We start from the raw sequence: 27,938 nt of genomic DNA, 5'->3' as shown, positions 1-27,938 counted from the left end.
GGGAGGGACCTTGACTCGGCCGGAAGTAGTGTCGGCGCGGGAGCCGAGTGGAGTGGCCTAGCCGCGGGAGGGGAAGGGTTGCTAGTGTTAGGCCTAGCTGGGTAGTGCGGTTGAGCGTGAGGCGAGAAAGAAGAAGCGATCCTCCAAGGGTGAGAACGGGAGATCTGCCGAAGATAACAACCTCCCTTGTGGCCAAAGGGCGGGGGATCCCCACACGAGGGCTCCGTTTCGAGAGACGGCGACAAAGGAAAGTTCGTAGCGCGTCCCGGAGGCCCGGCCGCCTCTGAGAAGGGAGACGCTGCTGGGTCCGCTAAGCTGGGCGACCCGAGGTTAGTGGAGACGGATGCGGTCTTTTGAAGGCCTTAGTCCCTGCCCTGGTGAAGCCGACTGCGAGGTTCCGCAGGGGGTGCAGGCGGCCCGGGGATCGCTGCGAAGGGGGTGCGGGCTAACTTAGCTATTGCCCTTTCTAGATATGCAGCTGTCGAGGCCCTGTTTACAAGCGGGCATAAGGACAGTGTATTAAGGGAGAACTCAAGAGAATGGAAAGGTCTTTCGGGTAGTGGTTAAAACAAAGAAGAGTAGAAACTAGGTTTTTAAATTTTAAATGAAATTATATCAGGCAGAATTTCTGTTGGATCTCAGGATGCACCATCCAAAAATAAGACTGTAGGAGAACAGAATATGCCACCCTACAGTATACTTCTAGGGTATATTTTGAGCTGGTATTCTGACAAAATGCAGACACAGGAGTCACTCTGAAAATCTGTCCTGTTGTAAAAGAAATTTACATCTACAGAGGAAATATACATCAGTAAAGCATCTGTATCACGAAGAGGGCAGCTCTGCGATAATTTTTGTTACCTGGGAGATTTTATCTGCATATCAAGACAACTTTTATTCACCGTTTATTTCCTCCCCTCACCTTTCCACAACTTTGTGGCCAACCATCCCCCAGAAAGCCGCAAACCACCATTTCTTGAGTAGCGTAGGATGCTGTATAATCTTCAATCATCTGACCATGGTGGGACGACTCTGCATGTGTAGTTAAGTACGGGTTTTTTTTCTTGTTAATGTTTATGTCAAGTTAATTTGTAACCCAGCCAAAGAACCTAGGAGGATGGAGGGAAGCCGTTTTTCCCTCTCCTACACCTCAGTAACCTACTGCCAGCTGAAGAAATAGAACATTACTAAAGCCACCTGTACATCTTTCTCCTTTTGAATTACCTTCACTCCGAAGAAGTAATGGATTTTCTTAATTTACTGTTAACTTTTACCATGCAGATTTTTATATATTAATGACACATTTTTTTATGTTAATGACTAAATAAATCCCTGAATGAGGATATTGTACTATTTTGCATGTTTTAACCATTAAATGAATAATTATATGTGCCTCTGGCTTTTTTCAATCAATATTGCTGTGGTTCATATTGATGTATTAATAATAGTAACTTGCACGTGATTGACCTTTATCATTCTAAGCACTTTACTTTGTTTATTGCTCACAAACCCTGTAGGATAACTTTGATCTTCTTTTAAGATGAGGAAACTGCGACACAGACAGGTTGCTATAGTACTCCATTGTATTAATATGCCATACCTTATCCATTCTCCTGCTTAATTCCTCAAACTTTATAGATATTCAACTGCTAGTTAAGAATGTGGTAACATTTGTGTTGCCCATAATTTTGCTTTGTGACGTTTCTAATATTTATCTTTATTTTTATTTTGAGACAGAGTCTTGCTCTGTCGCCCAGGCTGGAGTGCAATGGCGCAATCTTGGCTCACTGCAACCTCTGCCTCCCCAGGTTCAAGTAATTCTCCTGCCTCAGTCTCCCAAGTAGCTGGGTTACAGGCGTTCACCACCACGCCTGGCTACTTTTTTGTATTTTTAATAGAGACGGGTTTCTCCATGTTGGCCAGGCTGGTCTCGAACTCCTGACCTCAGGTGATCCACCCGCCTTTGCCTCCCAAAGTGTTGGAATTACAGTCGTGAGCCAGCTAGTATTTCTTTATTGTATTCAACTTGGCTGTCTCACCAACAGAGACATCACACCATTTTGTCAGTTACAGAAGAATGAGACATCTGGCCACCAGAGGTCAGCCTAACTATATTTTGGTTAGGTTTGTTTTTGTTGGTTTTTTTTTTTCCAATGGTTAAAGCCATGGGGGGAGGGGTTCAGTATTTTTTGATATTATAATCTGAAAATATTTTTTTAAAGATGCTAGATTAAATTTAAACAACATAGTATACTGCCTTAAAGCTTACATGTTTCCTAACTTCCGTACTGTGAAACAGAACAAAAACAATTATGGGAAAGTAAGAGCCTTTTTAAAAATTTTCTGAGTAACATAATAACTGAAGTATAGCCAATTAGTAATCTCACAGGTGCAATCTGGTTGAAGTGAAAATAGCAAAAATATTAGAGGACAGCGCAATTAAAAGCCAACAGCTTCTCCTGTCTCAGTTAATAAAGACTGAGTTGTGCTAATAAGGTCATATGGTATGGCTTCAGGTCAGCAATTTTCCTCTAATGAGTATTTCTCTGGCTTTCACACACTCCTAGCACAGTATTATAGTATTATAAACTAAGAAGTATTACATTGTTTCTTCTTAAAGGTATAAGCAGTTTCCTTTATATTGCTGTAGTAGCATCATATGTTGATCTTGCCTTAAAAAATTATCTCATTTGTCTTTGTCTAACATTACCAAATCACCAAGCTATAACTTGGGAACTGTTCTCTCCCTGGAGTAAAATAGAACTTGCTTGTGGTAGTTACTTACTGCAAGCCTTTGCCATTCTCTCATTGTTTCAGTTACATTTACTGAGCCACTCATATATGCCAGACACTGTGCTAGGAGTGTGTGAAAGCCAGAGAAATACTCATTAGAGGAAAATTGCTCACCTGAAGCCATACCATATGACCTTATTAGCACAACTCAGTGTATTCGATAATGAAAATGTTCACTGACTTTAATTTTGGAAATGCCCCATACAGAGTAGCATAAACGACACATTGATACTGTTTCTTTTCTCATGTAAAGCTACGCCTTTAAAGGCCACCCATGTTGCTATATATACTTGGAATGTGTTTCCACCACATTTTACCAGTCCGCTTCTCTAGGGATAGGAACCTGGAATGCTGCTAATTCCTGTCATCACAGATGTAGCTTCAGGGTATATCTTCATACATGTTCTTACGGGAATTTCTTTGCTATCTATGCCCAAAAGTAGGATTGCTAGATCATGAGATGTGCAAATAGTTTGCCTAAGTAGTGCTGCCAGCCTGTTAGGAACAGTTACTCCACTCTGCAATCCCACCAGCAGTGCCAGTTCCAAAAAATAACTCACTGACACTTGGCATTATCCAGCTTTCTTATTCTACCAAACTGATAGCATAATGTGATCATACTGCTCATGCTTTGGGATTTTCTCTTCTATAATTTGGATGTCTTTGTCCTTTGCTCATTTCTTTATTGAAGTTGCTATCTTTCTTAAAAATTGATTTAACTTTGTCCTTGGTATCTTTAGTTCAGTCCAGAAATGATTAATTGTGATGTGATTAAATTCATTTTTTGGTCTGGTGCTTTATGCTTTTTTGTTTAAGAAGTCTTTCCCTGGCCTCATTTCACAAAGATATTCTGTATTATATTTAACTAACTGTATGGTTTTACCATCCCCATTTAGATCTTTAATCCGTCATGAATCCCCCCTTATACATGTCATTATATGTATAGGTATTACATGGTTTTGCTTTTCTTTTTTTTTCTTAACCTTGTTCTTAATTTTTTGTTAATTCTTGTTCCAATAGTTTTACTTTTTTTTAATATAGTGAGCCAGTTGTACCAATATTATGTACTAAACATATCCATTCACCCTTAGTTTATGTACCAACCTTATTTTATATTACATTCCCAAATTATATATAGCTCTGTTTCTAAGCTCTTTTCTGCTCTTTTGGACTATTGTCTGTTCTTACACTAATGCTACCCTATTTTAATTTCTGTGACGTTAGTCATAGTACATACCTTGAAGAATAGGAACTCCCTTACTCTTCTGTTTAAACAGTTCATTTGGCTATATGTGGAATTTTATTCTTTCTATATAACCTTTATATAGAGTTCCTTAAAATTTTGATTGGAATTGTATAAATTAATAGGGAGAAAGTTGATATCTTTATGATATTTGTTCCATCCAAGAGCATGGAATGTCTGTATTTTAAATTATCTTCTATATTATTTATTAGATCTTATATATTAATGATTAGTTCCTAGGTTCTTTATAGGATTAGGTTTTTGTTGTTTTTCCTTCTGTGAAATGTCTTTATATATGGTCTAGTTAGTATTGCTAGTATAAAAGTTAACAGTGCCTGAGTTGAAACACTGGCCCTGTGACTTACTAGATGAATGACTTTGGTCACGTAACTTAATCCACAGGTAAGATGGGGACAATAAAAGTACCACCTTTTACGGTTGTTAGAAGAATTTTAAAATAGTTAACATTTGTGCAGTTACTAGAGTAGTACATGGCAAATAATAAGTGTTATATAAGTAATTAATGGATATTCATAGGTTAATCTCAGATCAGGAAACTTGTTGAACTCTAATAGTTTTTTTTTAATTAGATGATAATCATCTGTAAACTAATAGTTTTATCTCTTCCAATTCTTAACGTATCTTTTTCCAAAAAGAAAAACATTGATTAGGACTTTCCGTCCTGTGTCAGACAGTATCAGTCTCAGTCAACACGGTCATCTTTAGCTAATTTCACTTTTTTGTTGTTGTTGTTGTTGAGAAGAGTCTCATTCTGTCACCCAGACTGGAGTACAGCAGTGTGATCATAGCTCACCATGCAGCCTCCAACTCCTGGGCTCAAGCAGTCCTCCTGCCTCAGCCTCCCAAGTAGCTAGAACTAAAGGCACACACCACCATACCTGGCTAAATATTTTTGTAGAGACAGGGTCTTGCTATGTTGCCCAGGCTGGTCTTGAACTCCTGACCTCAAGTGGTCCTCCACCCTTGGCCTCCCAAAATGCTAGGATTACAAGCATGAGCCACTGTGCCCTGCCCCTGACTTCACTTTTAAAGGAAATGTATCTCATCTTATTCAGGATAATGTTTGCTTAAAGATTTTGGTAGATAACCTTTACCAAGTTAAGAAAGTTACATTCTCCTTCTAGTTTAGTAAAAATGTTTTGTTTTGTCTTTTAAAGCATAAATAAATACATGTTGGTCAGGAACTAACAAAGGTTATCCACATTCAATATAATGATCTCTTTTTTTCCTTTAGTTCTGGTAATTTGTACATTTTTTATAATTTGAGCTATTCTTTCCTGGGATAGGCTGTATTTGATAATATTCTTTTTAATGTACTATTGGATTCTGTTAAGTGATATTTAGGATTTTGCAAGTGAAGTGAGCCTATACTTTTCTTGTTTGGTTCATCTCTAAGTTTGGAATTTATTTTTGTTATCTTTATAAAAGGAACTGGTCAGTTTTCATGCTTTTTTCTTTTTTGTGGAACAGCTTATATAGAATTGGTCATAGGATCACAACTTCTGAGGTCCCAGCAAGAGTCCTAACATCTAGCAGCTCTACCACCAGGACAGGCCCCCTAAAACTAATTCCAACAAGCACCTCTGAAGGTAAAAAAATAAAATAAAAATAAATAAATACCTTTTAGAGCTCTCTATTTGGAGTTTGGGACATAAGGGATCAGCTTTTGCAAAAGTAATTTTCTGGGCTAAAACTGCATACAAACTGGCCCAGTTTTGTACCAACAAAGAATTTAAATGGCCCCAGACTTTCCTCCCCAATATTGTGATTGTAAGAGCTATTACCAACAGGTAAATTGGCCTAAGCCTATGAGATAGAGAGGAAGAGTCTGTAAGACTTCTTGCTCAGCATTTGTTCTGATTTTAGATATCCTGAGGTTAGGTAGGCAATAATGTTATCCAGTGCTTTCAGGCTTTAATATCATGTCTCTAGTCTTCTCATTCACAGGTTAAGGCTACCTTTCCAGATAGTCCAACAGCTAAATCACCAGTTTCCAAGGGCATTTACGTCACCTATGGAAAGCATCGGATCCTCTTACACCAGATGTTCTTGACAGCTCATCCCATCATTCCCCACTGCACAAAAGTTGCTATACCAGCGGACAACCAAGACAACTACTGAGCTTCTTTTCGTTGTCAAGTAGATATAATATCACTGCCAGCAAAACAGCACAAAAAGTGTCTCTTCACAGTACCACTACCAATTGGGACTATGCTAAGTAAATCAGCTTGCCTAGATGAGGACCCCTTGTATTCTTGGGTAGCCAGGATTTGAAGGAGATACTCTGACCTGTGCCACTGGTAAGTGACTAAATACTTTTACACACTGAACTGGTCCTGAAAACTAAGATGTCTTCTTTGTAAGTGAAGAATATACAACATAATCTTGAAGAACAGCACAGTGGTGTGGGCCGCAAGCATACTTTATGTGCATAATGGACTGAAAGACAAATTAATCTTGGCGAAAGGATTTTTCATCTCTTATTTCTATTTGCCAGTGTTAGTAAGTGTTCTGCTGGCTTTAGATTATTACCTTTTTCTGGTTCCTTACTCTTTTATTCAGATGGGTCCTAGAAATCCCTCTCCTGACCACTTGTCAGATTCAGAAAGTGAGGAAGAAGAAAACATTAGCTACCTAAATGAGAGTTCTGGGGAAGAGTGGGATTCCTCTGAAGAAGAGGACTCCATGGTACCCAACTTATCGCCTCTTGAGAGTCTTGCCTGGCAGGTTAAGTGCCTTTTAAAATATTCCACAACTTGGAAACCTTTAAATCCTAATTCCTGGTTGTATCATGCTAAACTCTTGGATCCAAGCACACCAGTCCATATACTTCGAGAGATAGGTCTAAGACTCTCCCATTGTTCCCACTGTGTCCCCAAACTGGAACCAATTCCTGAATGGCCCCCTCTGGCCTCTTGTGGAGTCCCACCTTTTCAAAAGCCTCTTACAAGTCCCAGCCGGCTCTCTAGAGATCATGCCACTCTAAATGGAGCACTGCAATTTGCCACCAAACAGCTAAGCCGAACATTGAGTAGAGCCACTCCCATACCTGAATACCTAAAACAGATCCCTAATTCTTGTGTTTCTGGGTGTTGCTGTGGCTGGCTGACTAAAACAGTTAAGGAAACAACTCGTACTGAACCCATCAACACTACTTATTCTTACACTGACTTCCAAAAGGCAGTTAACAAACTCCTAACTGCATCACTGTAAAGATCTACCATTTGCTGTGATATCTCTGATGTTGCTAATTGAGGAAGGGGTACAAAGTTAGTCATTACACAGCCCACTAATGTCTTCTCAATCAAACTATCTTCTGCCCTGGCAAGCCAAAGAGGATACCCTTTGACAAACCCTGTGGATAAAATGATAATATCAAGGCCAGGCATGGTGGCTCACGCCTGTAATCCCAACACTTTAGGAGGCTGAGGTGGGTGGATCTCCTGAGGTCGGAAGTTTGAGACCAACCTTGCCAACACAGCGAAATCCCGTCTACTAAAAATAGAAAAAAAAATCAGCTGGGCGCAGCAGTGCATGCCTGTAATCCCAGCTACTCGGGAGGCTGAAACAGGAGAATCACTTGAACCAGGGAGGCAGAGGTTGCGGTGAGTCAGGATTATGCCACTGCACTCCAACCTGGGTGACAGAGCAAGACTCAGTCTCAAAACAACAACAACAACAACAAAAAATACCAATGGAGAATTAGTTAAGGGGACCATATTACAAAACCTAGTTGAATATTCTTCACACTCACTTCTCACCCTACCCATCCCAATTTATTCTGCCTTTCTGAATGGCTTTAATGAGATATCTGATTATTAATGAAGAACGGTAGACCACCACCCCTTTTATTATCCAGACTTCAGAACAGCCATTATTGAAAGCTAGAAGTTAGCTACCCACAGTAATACCTTTCTGAGCATACCCTTCTCTAACATGCATTTCTATGGAGGTAGTTGAATTAAATTGAGTAACTACACAAAGGGAAATGGCAGGGATGGGGATTTCTTTCCCAGCTTTTATATAGATGTGCCTACATAGGACACTCTTTAGGGTTCCTTTTATTTTTTCTTTTTTTGGCAGGGGGGTGGGAGCGGCAGGGAGGAGTACAATTTTAAGCTTAGCCTCTACTACTCCAAACTTATTATGGCACTTACAATTACATCATGAACGTTCTATATCAGTCTCCCACCAGGCTGTCTCTGGCTAAATCAGCCTATAAGATCATCCCTTGGGATTAAACAAACACCTGTTCTGTAGAGAATATGTTTCCTGAATCTTGGTACTCAGACTTTTGTCAAGAGTAAATAAAATACCTTTCAAAAGATTAATGGAAAATGATTAAGAGAGCATTTCTGCTTTCAGTATTAACTGCTAATGGATTAAAATTTTAGTCTGTATAGCATTTCCTGGAGTAAAAGTTCAAGTACTTTCCACATCCATTGCAAACGTCAGGAACCCTTCTAATTTTAAAGAACCTTCTTATTAGAAAATCTCAGCCTAATACAATCTGAAGTTAAGAGTTTCAGCAGCATTGTTTTTCTAAGTAGATTTAGCTATAGATTTTCTTTTCGCCAAACAAGGAAGAGTATATGCCCTTGTAAATGAGGCTTTTTTTTTTTATTTAAATGAGTCAAAACATAGAAATCAGTATACGTAAAATAAAATGCATGAGACTATTAAATCTTTTCATACACTCTACAAATAAAATGAAATCTGTGTGTGGTCCTGGTTGACTGGGCATCTAAAGGGAATCAGAAAAGAGATTGTGAAAAGTGTATGTGTGTGTGTATATATATACACATATATATATATATATATATATATCCTCTTATTTTAGTTTTGCTTTTTCCTATTCTCCATAATTAAGTGCTGTTTACAAGGTGGCATCAAAAAATTGAAGCAGGCCAGGCACAGTGGCTCACGCCTGTAATCCCAACACTTTGGGAGGCTGAGGCAGGTGGATCACTTGAGATCAGGAGTTCGTGACCAGCCTGGCCAACATGGTGAAAACCCATCTCTACTAAAAATACAAAAATTAGCCGGGCGTAGTGGCATGCACCTGTAATCAACAGCTACTTGGGAGGCTGAGGCAGGAGAATTGCTTGAACCTGGGAGGTGGAGGTTGCAATGAGCCGAGATCGCGCCACTGCACTCTAGCCTGGGCAACAGCAAGACACCGTCTCAAGAAAAAAAAAAAAAAGGCAGTTAGGAATCATAAATTATGTAAATATATAGCAATTTTAAGAAGAGAGAAGAATGCTTATAACCTAATGAATATTTCTGCTGAGCCTTAGTCGTCTAAAGGAAAAAAAGAGGGAATTGTAGATAAAAGTATTTGTTAGTGGAAATTATTGACCTGAAACCATATCATATTGTTAGTGTAACTGAATGTATCAGAAATTGTTCCTATGTAGATATTCTGTGCAACTGGTTTCTAAAATGTTACAGGAAACTCTTTCCTTTTTTTTTTTTTTTTTTTTGTTTGTTTGTTTAAGGGGAGGTGGGAGAAGGTAGGCAAGAGGTCTGAATATTAACCTATGTTGATGTTTATGTGTTCATAATATGTTCTTTTTTCTCTCTTGGTGTGTGTATAAAAGTGCCTTGCTCATGAATGCATTTTTGCTCTTCACTTCGAAAGGAAGCCTTTCCCCAGCTTGGCAGCTGAATAAACCAATAGCTTTGTACATGTTGAACAGCGTATGGTCATTTGTCCTCAACAAATGAAATAGATCCTACTTTGCTTAAGACATACTCAACATTCACTAAGTACTGAATAGAGTTAATAGACACAGTACCTGAATCTATATAGTATGTCTGACAGGAGATGACTTGACGTCTCTAGAGAAGAAACGCACTTGAAGAAGAAAATGTCTGATATTCAGTCAAGATTCAAAGTGAGCTTATTTGTTTATATATTTTAAGTAATTCCAGGTTGCACAAAATAACAGGTACCTAAATAAGCCTTAAGTTAACTTTTTGTGTGGCATAAACACTGGGTTTGGAAATGAATTTACTACCTTTGCACTCACTATGTTGGCTTCTGGTTAAATGCAGTCACCATAATTAGGATAAAAAGTTGAATTTATCCTCTCTTTATAGAAGTATTTATCAAAGGAGTAAGGAAATTATTTCTAAACCGGTGGACATTAACTGTCTTTTACTTTCTCAGTGCTGATAGGCAACTTTTTTTTTTTTTCTTTCTTTCTTTCTTTTTTGAGACAGTTTTGCTCTTGCTGCCCAGGCTGGAGTGCAATGGCGCAATCTTGGCTCACCGTAACCTCCACCTCCCGGGTTCAAGCAATTCTTCTCAGCTTCCCAAGTAGCTGGGATTATAGGCATGTGTCACCACACCCGGCTAATTTTGTATTTTTAGTAGAGACAGGGTTTCTCAATTGGTCAAGCTGGTCTCTAACTCCTGACTTCAGGTGATCTACCTGCCTCAGCCTCCCAAAGTGCTGGGATTACAGGTGTGAGCCACCGCACCTAGCCATAGGCAACATTTTTATTAAAACAGTCCAGATACCTTGAGCCTCAAAGACCATAATCAGGTCTTTTAATCCCATCTGCTTCCTAAGCAAAGGAAAAAATCCATACATGCATGGCAGGAGGGCACATGATATGTCTCCTCTGGGGGATAGAAGCCCTTCCTGCTGGGCCTTCTATCACACCTGTCCATAAAAAAATTAAAAATAAAAAAAGTCTGATGAAAATGTTTTGATATTAGTGTAAATAGCTAAAGCATTTAAAGACTTTAGAAGTCACCTGGGTTATTTTCTTATGCGTAAGTTGGCTTGCATCTGGCTTTCTACTTTTGGCTCCAGTGTTAAAGAACATGTCTTTTGGAGCAGACTGTTAGTTTTAAATATCTCTTGTTAGAAATTTAGCCATTCATCCAATATTGCTATGGAGAAGTGCCTACTCTAGTACAGACACTGGGAATGCAAAACTAAATAAGATTACTACACATAGGAAATTAGTTTTAAAATATATGAACCTATCTATTACCCCAAGCCATTTCTGCTATCTAGGGTCATACTAAATAAACCTAAACCCTAATCCATATGTTGGCCCTTCACATATTGAAAATAGCTTATAGTGGAGAATCATAAAAGAATTGAATGGAGCAGCCATCCACATGTAATGAAGATTCATGTGGAGGACACACTTCAATTAAACCCCCACAACGATACTCACCCAAGGAAATGGAGAAAATATATAGATACTTTGTACAAAGATTTAAATTATATCTGCTAATCACAAGGCAGTGGCACAAAGATCAGGGCCAAAAGTGTTTTGCTCAGGTAGCTAGGATATATAGAACAGCCTGAGAAATCTGGATAGCTTCGCAGACTTCATGAGATAACTGCAAGCTGGTAACATACCTGTCCACCAGTGATATCTATTGAACTGAGGGAGTTACATTCTCTGGACCAACCACCAGTGCTTCTATGTCAACTTGCTGCTGCTAAAAGAAAAATCTCTACGCTGTGTCTCAAATAATTTTAAATAAAGTTGAGTTAATGACTACATATTTGAGTCTGCTAATCATGCAGTTTGCCAAGCTCTTCCTTTCAATTAGCAGCAGCAGTGAGACTTATTGTAAAAGTTTGCAACTGAGACCAAGAAATGGAAAGGATGAGGATATACCACAGTGACCTGACACTTGCTGGCTTCCCATCTTCTGTGAGAGCTATGACCAGCTCTTCTCAATGAGATGTGGAAAATGAATGCCTGGTTTTCATTTTTTATTTATTTTGTTGACACAGGGTTTCACTCTTGCCTAAGCTGGAGTGCAGGGGCGTGATCTTGGCTCACCGCAGCCTCGACCTCCCAGGCTCAAGCGATCCACCTTAACTTCATTGGTAGCTGTGGACTACAGGTGCACACCACCACACAGGCCAATTTTTGTATTTCTTTGTAGACGCAGTTTCACTCAGGCTGGTCGGGAACTCCTGAGCTCAAGCGATCCTCCCACCTCAGCCTCCCAGAGTGTTGGTGTTACACTGGTACCTGGTTTAAAAAAAAAAAAAATGGAGTATAACAGTGTAACAGGAAGACAGCTATAGGGTTATTGCCTCTAAACTATGGAGGCAGTTAAAAATGTTAACAGCAGTTTCAAGTTGAATCATAAAACAGGAATTTGACTGGAATTTGGGCAGTTTATTTGGGAAAACATGATTCTGACATGACACGTGATATGAAAATTCCTGGGATCATTAGGGGAGTTAGGCTGTATACAACAATAATCATTCAGAAGGGACTCAGGATACTGGTTAGCCTAACAAAATTAAAACTAACCTCCTAGTATACACAGCAACCAAGCTAGTTTATCAAATTAGCAACAAACCAGATGAAACTCCTAAAATGAGTGTTGCAGTTAACAAGGAGCTGGTACTATAGTTTTATTTGGGGGGAAATTGTTAAGTTTGGGTTAACTGCTCGCCTATGCCTAATTCACCCTCCCATCTGTGGTATCAGCTGTGGGACCTGACACTCCAGTGTAACAGCTGATGGTTTTGGTTTACAATAAATTAAGCAATGGACCAGTAGGTGCAACTTCCTTTGAGAGGTACCCAAACAAGTGGAACAGCCCAAGGGTATGGCCATCTTCCATCAAAAAAGACCCTAGATGGGCTTTATGGTTGCACCTTGAGTAACCAGAATGTCCTGATAGAGTGGCAGAGCTCTGGTGAAAGAAGGGTGCAGCCACTACCGGAAGAATTCTAATTTCTGAATCAATTGAAGGCTGACATTAATGTTGGCCACAGCCAATGCATTCCTTGTAGACTTACTGCAAAGTGTGTTATATGATGTTGGTCCCTGTCTACCTATTTGGTACTTAAGTAGACTCCTATGCCTTGAAAGGTCCAGACCCCAGTTTCCTTCTTTGAATGCAGTTTTTCTATGTTGGTCACATTCTACTTGGGACATGTTTCTTGAAATGGGTTGGGTTGCCAGATTTAGCAAACAGAAATACAGGACACCCAAATAAATTTGAATTTCAGATAAATAATGAAATATGGCACATATACCAGAAAAAAGTTATGTTATTTACCTGAAATTTGAATTTAGTTTCCTGCATTTTATCTGCAACCCTATAAATATGATAGTGGCATGAATTAAGCTTGGGTTTCAGTCTATATAGTTGTTCCCAGGAACTGTCTGTACTCTTTCCAGTATGTGTTTTTTTCTTATGTCTAAGTAATTGACTAGTAGCCAGGAGCAGTGCTTGTGCACACCCGTAGTCCCAGCTACTCAGGAGGCTAAATTGGGAGGATTGCTTGAGCTGAGGAGTTTGAGGTTGCAGTGGGTTATGATCATGCCACTGCACAGAAACATGAGCACCAGAGCAAGTGCCCGTCTCTAAAATAATAATATTTAATAATAAGAGACTGGGGGTGAGGAAGGCTCACACATAGTTGACCCAAGTTGTATTTCTTATATATTTATTTCTTAGAACTGTTGTTGAGTGTCAGAAGAGGAGGCCCAATTGCAGATATGAGACTTTTTATAGGAGACACGTGGTATTTAGCTAAAATAACCACATAACCATTACAATATTTGCAAACACAAATTTTTTTAAATGCTGTCTCAACAGCAGGTAGTTTGGGTTTGTGGTTGGTGGTGGTTGTGAAATGGAGACTCACTCTGTCACCAGGCTGGAGTGCAGTGGTGCGATCTCAGCTCACTGCAGTCTCCACCTCCTGTGTTCAAGCAATTTCCCTGCCTCGGCCTCCCGAGTAGCTGGGACTACAGGTGTGCACCACCATGCCCGGCTAATTTTTTGTATTTTAGTAGAGATGGTTTTACCGTGTTGGCCAGGATGGTCTCGATCTCCTGACCTCATGATCCGCCCGCCTCAGCCTCGCAAAGTGCTGGGATTACAGTCATGAGCCACCAGGCCCAGCCATCTCTGTGTGTTTCAAGCAGTTACTTTCTCACTCTTCTTTACCATGAAGGGCAAGTATATCATAGGTAGCAGAGTTAGGACAACCATTTTTCATCACAGAAAAGGTTCACAAATTTGGAACACCTATCTTTGCCTTCCAGAACCCCCAGAAGACTCAAGGATTTAAAGGCACAAGGTACCCTGGAAGGTAGGAGTAATGAAGTTGAAACCAGGGGATTTTTTGAAAGTTTATCTTTGCTCTCCCTTTGTAGGCAGGCAGCTATCTCTCTAGCAAATGACTGAAGCCTTATTGTCTGGAGAAATTAAACCAAATAGAACTGAGGACAGGGGGAGGATGGTAGTGATAGTGATGTGCTATATGGAAGACAAAATGATTGACAGAATGTGAGTATTCTGAACATTATGAGCCTCCAGTCCAATTTCTCCACCTGGCTACAGAATCTGGCAATGGGGTTTATACCCAGCCCTGCTCACCCAACCCAAAAAGACCAGCAGTAAAAAAAACAGCTTGACACTCGATTATTTCTTACAGTGAAACTGAGAGTCCACAAGCCCTGTTCATTCTTATACAGCCTTCCGTCACTTGAAATCACTATACACAGATAGCCAAGGATCACTAGATATTTGAGGAAACTTTCAACATGAAAGATGAACATAAAGAAGCTGTGATATTCTCAGAAACAAATATACTGCTTCCATTAAATAGGATCAGGATGCTATTTTTAAAAATGAACAATCCAAAAACAAAAGCTATTGGAAAAACAGGACACCAAAATTAAGCATTCAGTAGATGTATTAGAAAATAACTTGAAGAAATTTTGAAAAGTAGAACAAAGAAATGAAAACTAGGCAAGAACAAAAAAGAAACTTTAAACCTGAATAATTTGCAACATCTAATAAATAAGAGTTCCAAAATGAGAGAACAGAGAAACAAGGTGAAGAGAGAAAAAATTAAAGAACATTTCCCGAAAATGTAAGACTTAGTCTCCTAAATTAAAAGGGTCCACTAAGTGCCCTGTGAAATGAATTAAAAAATACCAAAGCACATTGTTAGGATATTTCAGAATGCTAGAGTTATGGAAGGACCTAAAAACTTCCCAAAAAAGGTAGCGGGGGAAATTACATAAAAAGGATACATTTTCAAAATGGCATTTAGACTTCTTGGTAGCAACACTGGATGCTGGAAGATTATGAAAGCAAGATCTTTAAATTTAAAAAGAAATGATTTTCAACCTAGAATTTTGTACTCAAATAATCCAATCAAGAGTGGGGCTAAAATAAAGATACCTTAAGATTTGCATGGTCTTAGAATTTTATCTCACCATCTACCCTTTCTTAGGAAGCCACTGGAGGATGTGCTTCACCGAAATGAGGGAGTAATCTGAGAAGGATGGGATCCTGAAACTAAAAGATGTCACAAAGGAAAATGAAGAAAGTCCCAGGATAACTACTGTGTCAAGTAAGTTGGATGGAGGTTCCAGGAAGTCGGTCTCTAGGAAAACTGCGAACAAAGTATTTGAGTACAATGGAAAGTGTAAAAATGAGCAAGAAATTTGAAATTTTATTTCTTAGAAAGTATGTTATTTAGTAACCAGAGTTTTAAAATTTGACATTAAAAGTATAGTCAAATTGGAGTGTTGTCAGCTATAATTAGATTGGTCCTTATGGCATAATACTCCACAGTTTCCTGTAGATGCTGACCTTCATTAAGATGTGCACCGCAGAAGATATTTCTAGAAAATAAAGTTTTTCAATTTGTTTTTGTATTTGATTTGCTTAGGCAAATCTCAATTTTGTATTTATTTACAGAAATAATGCATGGTCTATAGCAGTAATTTCAGCGAGCTTTTTGTTTAAATTTTAGCCTCTGTAGAATCAAAAGCATGAAGAATTACAGGTTGAGCATTCCTAATCCAAAAATTCAAAATCTGAAATGCTCCAAAATCCAAAACTTTTTGAGTGCCAAGATGACACCACAAGTGGAGAATTTCACACCTGACCTCATGTGACAGGTCATCAAAACAAAGGCACACAATACATAGTTTATTAAAACTATTGTATGAAATTACCTTCAAGCTACATATATATGAAACATGAATGAATTTCATGTTTAGACTTCCCATCCCAAAGATATCTCACTATGTATATGTAAATATTCCAAAATCTGAAAAAATTAAATCCAAAGCACTTCTGTTCCCACACATTTCAGATAAGGGATATGCAACCTGTATCTACTTTTTAAAAATAATATTCTGAAATTCGATATTGTTTTTCATCTTCCATGCTATTTTTGCTATCAAGATATAGTTATATACAGTGGCTGGTCCATAATATATTCCTATATAATATTTTAGATGTTTCCTTATGAGTTATGGTTCAGGGTTTTTTTCTATGCTTTGTTTATATTAATATTACATAATCTCAGAATGAATTTTTATTTACTTGCAAGTGATATATATGCTGATAGGTTTTTCTCTCTGTCATCAAATCTATTGAGTAAACCATGCCAGGCCAATTTGTCCATCTCCTTTTTTCTAAGTAAGAAATAACATATATACAGTAAATAGAGTGCACTAATCATAAGTATACTTGATTTTTTAAAATATGTATACATTCATATCAAGATCATATAAAAATATATACACTCAGACCAAAGTATTAAAAATTTCAAATTCTCTTGTGCCCTTTCCTAGTCTATACAGCTCCCAGAAATAACTACTCTTTTCTAAAGATCTATTAGTTTGGCTTGTTCTCAGAATTCATGTGAATGGAATCATACTGTATATATTGTTTTATGGCTGTCTTCTTTCATCAGTGTACTTGTTCGTTTTTTTATTGTTATAGACTATTTGATTACGTGAATATATCATTATTTGTTTATCCTTTTACCTGTTGACATTCACGTTATTTCCAACTTTTTGTTATTATGAATAAACCTATAATAAACATTCTGTATGTATTGTTTTGTTTTGTTTTGTTTTTTTGTGGATATGTGCATTCATTCCTTTGGGCATATACCTAGGCATCAAATTGCTATATCAGAGTAGTTGTGTATTTAGTTTTAATAAAACTGCCAAACACTTTTTAACATGACTGTATCATTTTATACTCTCACCAACAATGTATGGAAGTTCCAGTTGCTCCATATCTTTACAAACACTTGTGATTGTCAGTCCTTTTAATTTTACTCATTCTGGTGGTGGTGTAATGATGTCCAGTGTGACTTTAATTTACATTTATTTGATCAGTGTTACACCTTTTTTATATGCTTATGGGACATTCAGATACCTCTTTGCAAGTACTTGTCCAAGTTTTTTGCCCACTTGTAAAATAGACTATCTTGTTCTTAATAATTTGTAGTTCTGTTTTTTTATTTTTTAGAAATGGGCTCACACAGCTGCCCAGGCTTGTCTCAAAATCCTGACCTCAGATGATCTTCCCCTCTCAACCTCCCAAAATCCCCCAGCTGAAATTACAGGCATGACTCAGCCTGTAGGATTTCTTTATATACACTGTATACAAGTTGTTTATTTATATAATGAATTTTTTCTGCCATTCTATGCCTTGCCTGTTTATTTTCTTTTTTTTAAGACAGAGTCTCACTCTGATGCCTAGGCAGGAGTGCAGTGGCGCGATCTCAGCTCACTGCAACCTCTGCCTCCCAGGCTCAAGCAATTCTTGTGCCTCAACCTCCCAAATAACTGGGATTACAGTTGTGTGCCACCACACTCAGCTAATTTTTGTAGGTTTTTTGTTGTTGTTGTTAGTAGAGACAGGGTTTCTCCATTTTGGCCAGGCTGGTCTCGAACTCCTGACCTCAACTGATCTGCCCGCCTTGACCTCCCAAAGTGCTGGGGTTATGGGCGTGAGCCACCACACCCAGCCATTGTTTCTTAATGGTATATTTTGATGAGTAGAAGTTTTCAACTTTGATGAAATCTAATTTATCAGATTTCTTTTTGTATTATGGTTAATGCTTTAACAAATCTTTGTTAACCTGAATATTATGAAGATAATCTCCCATTTTTTTAGAAGATGTATAGTTTTAGCTTTCACATTTAATATACATTTTCAAATTTGATTACTGAGAAGAGAATATTTGTGGGTATCTTCATTTTTCCCTAATATTTTCTTTTTTTCTTCACATTCCTTATTTTATCCAAATTCAAAGGGATTTATCATATATGACATTTACGTCTTTGGAGGGTTTTTTTTTTGGTTTTTTTTTTTTTTGTTTTCATGAAATTTGGGTAGGAAAGTTGACATTCTGTTTTTAAGTTATCCCCAAAAGACTGAAGAATTCCCAAATTGGACTTCTTCCTTAAATCTAATTATCTAAGTGGCATAAATTAACTAAAAATCGAACAATTCTTAACACTTATTTTGTTTAAAATTTTGAAAGTTAGCACACCAATTCTGCATTATTCTACCATTTATTATTATTTAAATTTTTTTTACATTTTTGAGGTATTCTTTTAGACATTCTCTAGTCTTACTATTTTAAATACTATCCTTCTACTTCCCTGTTATTCAACTACCAGAAAGTTCTCAGTATCAGTTTCTGTACAAAACATTGACACTTTTCACAATTATTAATTATTTGTAGCACTTTACTTTTGTAGTACGTACACATTAATGTTTTTGCTTATTGATAGAAGCACATTCATTCAGTTAGTCACTCAACAAATATTTATTGAGCACCTACACAGTGCCAAGCACTAAGAATTTAGCAATAAACAAAACAGACAAAAATTCCCACCTTCATAAAACTTACATTGCAGTGAGATTTTTTTCACTTCAATTTATAACTGGAATGTTTTTGTTTACCCTTATTTAAAAATGAATGTTCAGGCCAGGTGCAGTGGCTCATGCCTATAATCCCAGCATTTTGGGAGGCCCAGGTGAGAGGATCACTTGAGTTCAGGAGTGTGAGACCAGCCTAGGCAACATAGGGAAACCTCATCTCTACCAAAATTTTTTAAAATTAGCCAGTTAGGGTGGTGGCATGCACCTGTGGTCCCAGCTACTCAAGAAACTGAGATGGAAGAATAACTTGAGTCCACACCACTATACTCCAGCCTGGGTGACAGAGTAAGAGACCTTGTTTAAAAAACAAAACAAAACAAAACAGATAATCTGCAATAAGTCTGAATTATTTGCACTAGGTAATTGTATGTCCATTACAAATGAGTGCTCCCCGAGGTCAGGAGATCAAGACCATCCTGGCCAACATGGTGAAATCCCGTCTCTACTAAAAATACAAAAAAAATTAGCCAGGCATGGCAGCACACTCCTGTAGTCCCAGCTACTCGGGTAGCTGAAGCAGGAGAATTGCTTGAACCTGGGAGGTGGAGGCTGCAGTGAACTAAGATTGTGCCACTGCACTCCAGCCAGGCGATAGAGCGAGACTCTGCCTCAAAAAAAAACAATTAAAAAAAAGGCCGGGCGCGGTGGCTCAAGCCTGTAATCCCAGCACTTTGGGAGGCCGAGACGGGCGGATCACAAGGTCAGGAGATCGAGACCATCCTGGCTAACACGGCGAAACCCCGTCTCTACTAAAAACACAAAAAATTAGCCGGGCGAGGTGGCGGCGCCTGTGGTCCCAGCTACTCGGGAGGCTGACGCAGGAGAATGGCGGGAACCCGGGAGGCGGACCTTGCAGTGAGCTGAGATCTGGCCACTGCACTCCAGTCTGGGCGACAGAGCGAGACTCCGTCTCAAAAAAAAAAAAAAAAAAAAAAAAAGGGTGCTCCCTTTTCATAGTGTACAGTTATGAAAAATTGCTAGCCAGCCAGAAATTACATTTCCCTGACCCCCTTATATCTAGATAGTGCATATCAGTTTTTGCCAATGGAGTGACAACAGAATCGGAGTATTACTTCAAGGCCAAGTTGTTTGAGAAGTGAATATAACTTCTCTGTGTTCTTTTTTGCATTTTGCTGGCTGGATGCAGATGACTGTTAGGCTCTAGGGGATGGTGGACCCACAAGATAGAAGGAGCTGATCCTTGATCCAGTTTAGACAGGAAAGAAGTCCAGAGACCAGTAACTCAGTCACTTTAATGTGAGCAAAAAAAACCATGTCAAGCTACTTGTGTAGTTTAGCAATTAGCATCACCTTAATAATATGCTTCCTTCATTAATACTGCAGATGCTGTTAATCTGACCAGATATGATGTTTGTCTGAAAACCAAACCATTATTATTGATCAGGTACAATTTCTGGAATAACGAAGACAATATTGAAGGTGGAAGTTAGCTATGTAGCCTCCCAAAGGCCAAGGCCTAAGAGCAAGATTTTTGCTGAACATTGAGGTCAGTGCAGACTCCAGTGCATCCCCAGCAGGTAGTGACTAAAGAAAAAAACAGTATGGGAGGCAGGTGTTGTATAAGAAAGTGGGAGTAATTGTGATCATTCTTTGACCATGAACCATAATGTTACTACAACTGTAGTTAACATTAAGTGGTTGGTGAAATTCTAAGCAAATAAGGCTGAGGAATGTGGAGGAGGTATGGTGTGGGAGAACCATGTCCTTCTGCATTCATTATGGTAGTAAGCACAAAATGGGTCAGAAAATAACATCTACATGCTCAGAATGCTCCTGTATTAATAGAACTGGTTGCCCCTGGGGGAGTGGAACCAGTGACCAGGAACAAAGGTGGGAGGGAACCTTTTCATTTTTTCACTTTTGAATATTATACCATATGAATATATTATGTGTTCAAAAATCATCATTTTGTGATTAGCTTGTGAGAATCGATTGGTCAGGGAAGATATAACTTTACTGAATTTCACAAAGTTGGTGGATGAGATTGCAAAACTTATCATTTAGTAAGTACACGTAATGATACTCTTCGCTTGAGTCAATGAAATTTTATAGGTTTTCGGTTATAACAGCTATTTAAGTCAGTGTTGAAATAAACTGAACTTAACACTAGACCTCTGAACTTCAAACTAGACCTCTGAATCACAGTATCTCAAAATGATAAATTCAATTATGTTGCTTTATTTAAAATGTTACAACACTGTATCATAATATGTTAATAGTATACAATATTTCTAACATTTCATGAAAGAACTCACTGCTACGGCACCTCTGACTGGAGTAGTCAGTCCAGGGCTACCTGATGGGTGTGATTTGAACCGAGATTTGAAAGCTTTTGGGATGTGAATAGCAGAAAGGACACGAAGAACATCACAAAGCAATTAGAGGGAACTAGTCAGGGTTGGTTGGGCCATTAAGCAATTCTCAACATGGTGTCTGGTAGCATCTACAATAGCATCACTGAAGAGATTGTTTTAAATGCCTGACCCCAGACCGACTGAATCAAAATTTCTGAGATGGGGAAGCAGAAATACTCATTTTTATCAAACTCCTTGTTTAGTAAATCTAAATAAATTTTATGTTTACTAATATTTGAGAATTTCTAACCCCATGTAAATGCTCTGGATAATACTTGTCTGCAAAGACACTGTGGAGGACAACTACCACCAAAAACAGCAGAAGTCATTTCCAAAAAGGGAAATTGAGAAACAACTACATTGCGATATTCAACCATAGATCAGACGTATTATGAATACTTTAGTCCATTAAAAAATTTGAGTTGCCACTTAGCACACAGCTCAAATGATCATATTAATATTTAACACAATCTGACTGACATTGCTGCAAAACATCTTATTCCAAAATGTCAGGCTCCATGGTGTCATGTCGATACGCTGAAATCTCAGTATGTTGCGATTGTGTAAAAGAGGTTTTCATTTTTCTCCCTGGGAGATGAGATGGAAGAGTTGATACCATGCTACATTTAATGAAACCCTGAATACTAGTTAATGTGTGTTAGGATTACAGTTAAAAAAAAAAAAAAAAAAAGCATGATGCTAATTTACACGTGTGTTCTTACATTCCCTCAAAAAAGGGAAGATGTTTGACAGAAAACATCAGCTTTTAAAAATAAAATATGAAATATGGTATAGGTGCTACAGGGAAATGCAGAGCTATGAGAACATATTTTAAGGACATGCAAACAGATCTGCAGCTTGCAGCTACAGAGACAGCCTTCCTGTGGAAGTGACATCCAGGCTGAGATCTGAACGATGAGTAGGAATGAGTCAGGCATAGTAGGGGAAAAAGCCTTCTAGGGAAAGGGGTTAAGTGAAATACTCAAGAACATGAACTTGGTTTTAGATGAGTAGTAATATTAGGAGTAATAACAACAATCGAGTTACCCATGCTACCTAACTGATTAGGAAAGAAAAATACTAATTAAAAGCTTTAGCCTAAGTAAATCTACCTAAGTAAATTTTTACCAAAGAAATCACCTAAGGCAACACTTAGATTATCAGCGTGGTAAAGATGAATTATTTAACACCTGTTGGGACAACCATTTAGCCATCTGGAAAAGCATGAGTCTGGAGTCTAACCTCATTCCATATATCAGCATACATCCTGGGTAGATAAACCATCTTTTAAATGAAGTCAAAAAAGTACTAGGATAAACTATAGATTCCCTTTTCCTCATAATCTGGAGTAGAGAAGGCTTTTCTAAGCATGAGGAAAAAGCCAAAAAATGTAAGGGAAAAGATCAACAGATTTTCCTACATAAGAATTCAAAATGTTTATAGACCATGAGAAAACTAGAAAAAAAAAATCCGCTAACTACGGGAAATGCTTGCAATATATATGATAGGCAAAGTGCTAAAAGCCCCTATTAAGGAAGAGCTCTTTGTAAGCAGCAAGAAAGCAAGACAAAAACAATGACTAATCAAGTTGTGGGAAGGTATTCAGTTCTACCAGCAAACAAATGGTGCGGGGGAATATTTCTGTGGGAACACTTGCACATCTGTGCAAAAACCCACTTACAACAATGTCATGTAGGCGGTTCCCTTGATGCAATAGTAACCTTCGAATACACGATCAGGCAGGCCGACCCAGGTGTCATGCACAGGAAACCTCACACCCCAAATTAAGAGGCTCAAATCACATGGTTTATTGCTTTTCAACAAAATGTAGTTGGAAAGATACAGTGAAGTTTAGCACATTTAGGATAGGGTCCCAAGAGAGGTGGGAGGACAAATTACCTGAATTTCATGCTACACGGTGTTGTGGCATCTTGTCTGCTAGCTACATCAGCCTTTACCTCTGATAGTTAGGTCATGAGGACCACAGGTTAAGTGAAATACTTAACCACGGCCAAAACTGAAAATGGGGGCTCAGCAGTGCTTACAGCCAGCGCATACTTGCTCTGTCAGAAACTCAGGGGCAAGGATACCTAGCTAATGACCTGCCGAGAGCCATGGTTTTTTTTTGTTGTTGTTTGTTTATTTGTTTGTTTGTTTGTTTTTAGAAACAGCATCTCACTTTGTCACCCAGGCTGGAGTGCAGTGGCAGGATCATAGCTCACTGCAGCCTCGAACTCCTGGGCTCAAGCAATCCTCCCACATTAGCCTCCCAAAGTGCTGGGATTACAGACATGAGCCACCGCTCCCAAATGAAAGCCATGTTCTTAATCTGTGTTTCTGTAGCAGAACAGAAATAGGGCCAGAACGGGTGTCACTAATGAATGGCCATTTTAGGAATGAACTATCAGCCTGAAGGTGGCGTCGTCTGTACACTGCAGCTTGGCCTTTCCCACCTTGTTCTGTCCGTGAGGAACACTCTTGTTTCTTCCATCCTTTTTACACATATCCCATTTATTCTCTTTGTCATGTCTTGCACTACACTACCTATACTTAACATCTTAATCCTGCCTATTTCACAGGCTACTTCTTTGCCCATTATACTTAACACGTGAGTTTCATATATTCTTTCTTTATCTATCCCTTAGGACAGAATTTAATATCCTCATAATACAGCAAGCCAACATTACAAATATACATTAAACATTTTGGCTTAAAATATTTTAAAAACTGTCCAGGAGAAGATAGAGTAAATGATATTGTATGTAATGGAAGACTGGTTGTTAAGAATGGGAAGATAGATCTTCATTGACAAAAAGATATCCACTTTATATTACTGAGTAAGTAGAGTTCAAAAACATTATTATAGGCCGCGCATGGTGGCTCACACCTGTAATCCTAGCACTTTGGGAGGCCAAGGTGGGCGGATCACTTGAGGTCAGGAGTTCGAGACCAGCCTGGCCAACATGGTGAAATCCTGTCTCTACTAAAAATACAAAAATTAGCCAGGCATAGTGGCAGGTGCCTGTAATCCCAGCTGCTCCAGAGGCTGAGGCAGGAGAATCAGTTGAACACAGGAGGCAGAGGTTGCAGTTAGCCAAGATCGCACCACTGCACTCCAGCCTAGGCGACAGAGCAAGACTCAGTCTCAAAAACAAAACAAAACAAAACAAAACAAATTATTGGCCAGGTGCAGTGGCTCACACCTATAATCCCAGCACTTTGGGAGGCTGAGGCTGAGGTCAAGAGTTCGAGACCAGCCTGGCCAATGTGATGAAACCCCATCTCTACTGAAAATACAAAAATTAGCTGGGCATGATGGCGCATGCCTGAAATCCCAGCACTCAGGAGGCTAAATGAAGCGAGAGAATCTCTTGAACCCAGGAGGTAGAGGTTGCAGTGAGCCGAGATTGCACCCCTGCGCTCCATCCTGGGCAACAAGAGTGAGACTTCATCTCAAAAAAAAAAAAAAATTACTGTAGTATTTGTTTATAGGTTTCACAGAAATGTGTAAACATTTCTGAAATACACATATGTTTGTTACATTTCTATATGTGTACACAGAAATGTCTAGAAGTATCTTCTCCAAAATATTAACAATAATTTTCTCTGAGTTTGGGATGTGGGGTTATTTTTGCTTGCTTCTACTCTTTTTTTGCTGTTGTTGTGTGTATTATCATGGATGAGGATGTTTGGGGGGATATTACAAGAAGTTCATAATCTAAAGAAAAGACAAGTCAATTATGATTTTAAATTTTTTTGACCAAGCACAGTGGCTCACACCTGTAATCCCAGGACTTTTGGGAGGCCAAGGTGGGAAGATTACTTAAGCTAGGAGTTCAAGACTAGCCTGGACAACATAATGAGACCTTGTTTCTATTTTTTTTAAATGATAATTTTAAAAAGAAAAAACTATCATATTGCCAGCATTGTGCTCTGGGAAGCTTATATTTGTAATCTAAAGAAAAATCAATTGGTAAGAACATCACCTTTGAAGTCAGATAGACCCAGATCCATTCACTAGCTGTATACAGTTGGGAACTCAACCTGCCTTAGCTTCACTTTCCTAGTCTGTAGAACGAGGATGACAATAAGTACCTCAGAGGAGGTCAGAATATGTGCTAAGGGCTTAGCACAGTGCCAATATGACATTAGTGGCCTAATAAATGTACTTCCACCTCCACATTGGATACAGTACTTAATTCTCTTCTGCCCTCAATTTCATTCCTGATGCTGTAAAGGGACCTACTAATCCCAGTGCTGGAAAATCCTAGGAGCTGCAGAGGACCCTCCAAAACAGGTGGGCTCATGGTGCCTTGATTACAGCAGCCGTGGGCCAGCAAAGCTGATAAAGGTATCTGATTTCCCCGTTGTCTTCCATTGTAAAGTTGAAAGTATAATATTTCCTACTGGAACATTTTTTAGCCCCAAGACCTAATGAAATCATTATTTAAAAACGAAAACTTGGGGTTAGACTTGCCGTTTTTCTAAACTTCAGTGTGTAAAAGATCATCTAGAGCAATGGCTTTCGATTCTTTTCAGACCAAACATCACCTCTTTTATAACATCCATGTTACTATCTTGAAATTTGTAGGTCCGGCGCGATGGCTCACGCCTGTAATCCCAGCATTTTGGGAGGCCGAGGTGGGCAGATCATGAGGTCAGGAGATCGAGACCATCCTGGCTAACACGGTGAAACCCCGTCTCTACTAAAAAAAAAAATACAAAAAATTAGCTGGGCGTGTTGGCGGGCGCCTGTAATCCCAGCTCCCGGAGGCTGAGGCAGAGAATGTCGTGAACCCGGGAGGCGGAGCTTGCAGTGAGCCCAGATGGCGCCACTGCACTCCAGCCTGGCGGCAGAGAGAGACTCCATCTCAAAAAAAAAAAGAAAGAAAGAAATTCATAGATAATACACACCTTTTTAAATCTGCATGATTTCTTGACTTTGATATTTTTGACATTTGATTCTTGATAGTTCATTATAACTAAGTAATATATACAATCGGCCCTCCATATCAATGTGTTCCACATCCTCAAAGTCAACTAACCACAAGTCAAAAATATTTGAGGAAAAAAAATGGATGGTTGTATCTGTACTATTCATATGCAGACTATTTTTTATTCCCTAAACAATACAGTGTAACAGCTAATTACATAACATTTACATTGTATTAGGTATTACAAGTAATGTAGAGATGATTTAATGCATATGAGAGGATGTGAGTAGGTTATATGCAGATGCTACACAATTTTATATAAGTGACTTGAACATTCATGGATTTTGGTATCTGAAGGGGTCCTGGAACCAAACGCCTATTGATACTGAGGGACATAGTGTAGTACTCAGATGCTTGCATATGTAGGTAGACTCCCATGAATGTGGCAGTTAGAAGTGTGTTGTGGCCAGGCATGGTGGCTCACACCTGTAATTCCAGCACTTTGGGAGGCCTAGGTGGGCAGATCACTTGAGACCAGGAATTTGAGACCAACCCGGCCAACATGGAGAAACCCCATCTCTACTAAAAATACAAAAATTAGTCAGGCGTGGTGGCGCACACCTGTTATCCCAGCTATTCCAGAGGCTGAGGCACGAGAATGGCTTAAACCCAGGAGGTAGAGGTTGCAGTGAGCCAAGATCATGCCACTGCACTCCAGCCTGGGTAACAGAGCAAGATTCTGTCTCAAAAAATAAAAATAAAAAATAAAAAAAAAGAAGTGTGTTGTATTGGCAACCAAATATCATGAGCCACCTGGCCCTTGATGTGATTTTCCAAAATGGTGAATAACTTTTGGTAAAGTTCTTGACCAAAAAGGCTAATTTTCCTCTAGTTTACACAGTGGTTGAATTCCTGTAAAATTTAGTGTATATTAAGATCCTGCAGAAAATATTCTAAATACACAATTTGGAATTAAGCAGAGAGCTGTTTAATGTGGATTCCTCACCCCCTGACCCCCGTCCTCACAGGTTTTGTTTCAAGGAATCTAGGATAGGGCACAGAATTTCTTGGCCATGATTCTGATTCAGGCCTCCTGTTTTCTAAAGGAACTGGGGGAGGGAGGGGTTGTGCTAAAAAGAGAACTTAAGATGGTAAACTAGAAATCAAAAACCGAGGTTGGTCATTTGATACAGAATCTAGAATAGGAATGTCTGTTTCTACTTGTAATTGCCTGACATGGTACAAATTCTCTGGGTCAGTTTTCCTCACGGACAAAAATGGGTTATTGTTACCTTCAGTATGGATGGGTGGAACTGTGGTTTCTGAGACCCTTTGAAGCTTGTTTGGTTTATGAAGACTATTAAAATTTCTGACATAAGGCAATGTATAAATGATATACATTCACCATGCAAACGATCATGAAGACGCTATTATTCGAGCTTTAGGAAAAGCTAATCACGGTGCCGTCACTTTCCCTTAAAGCCCACTGTCTGAAACCAGAGAACATGCCAGAAAGAAATTTGGCCCACTAACCTCTCCCCTCACCAAACACTAAACAGACACCAGCTCAGAATCCGAAAACTTGACAGTCTGGCTCGTCTGCCCAAGGCCAGTAGTGTGGATTTGGACGACTCACTTTACTTTCAGTGGGCTCGGTTTGCTTAGATTTTCAGCTCCATCTGTTACTCATCTAACTGCTCCATTCCTCTTTGCTTCTTCCTTTCCCGCACCTGCCACCATCCTTTCTACCTCCCTAAAGACTTTGTCTTTGCGTTCCTACCGCTTCCCGCATTATGCGTTTCGCACTTTCTCATTTCAGATTTCGGACACCCGCACCCTGCCATCCCCTTGGC

General features: G+C 39.0%; 1 protein-coding gene across 17 annotated transcripts; it reads left to right on the top strand.

The window, feature by feature from the left end:
- The first annotated feature begins 49 nt into the window (after positions 1-49).
- DCAF16 (DDB1 and CUL4 associated factor 16) lies at positions 50-16,929 on the top strand. 17 transcript variants are annotated; one of them, XR_012434732.1, is made up of 5 exons: positions 50-329; positions 5,528-5,646; positions 5,990-6,357; positions 14,111-14,157; positions 15,310-16,929. XR_012434732.1 is itself a non-coding variant. In XM_015450211.4 (4 exons), the coding sequence occupies exon 4, from the start codon at positions 6,620-6,622 to the stop codon at positions 7,268-7,270; it is 651 nt and encodes a 216-aa protein (XP_015305697.2). In that variant the 5' UTR covers positions 50-329; positions 956-1,043; positions 5,528-5,646; positions 5,990-6,619; the 3' UTR covers positions 7,271-9,095. The 17 variants fall into 17 exon arrangements, 7 of the variants coding, with proteins under 7 accessions (XP_015305697.2, XP_015305695.2, XP_015305698.2 ...); XR_012434733.1 differs by lacking the exon at positions 14,111-14,157 and adding an exon at positions 956-1,043; XR_012434729.1 differs by lacking the exon at positions 14,111-14,157 and adding an exon at positions 956-1,048.
- Positions 16,930-27,938: the final 11,009 nt, after the last annotated feature.

This window comes from Macaca fascicularis, chromosome 5 (genome assembly GCF_037993035.2).
Source record: "Macaca fascicularis isolate 582-1 chromosome 5, T2T-MFA8v1.1".
In the NCBI taxonomy this organism is placed as follows: Eukaryota; Metazoa; Chordata; class Mammalia; order Primates; family Cercopithecidae; genus Macaca; species Macaca fascicularis.
This window is presented reverse-complemented; position numbering and strand designations above follow the sequence as displayed.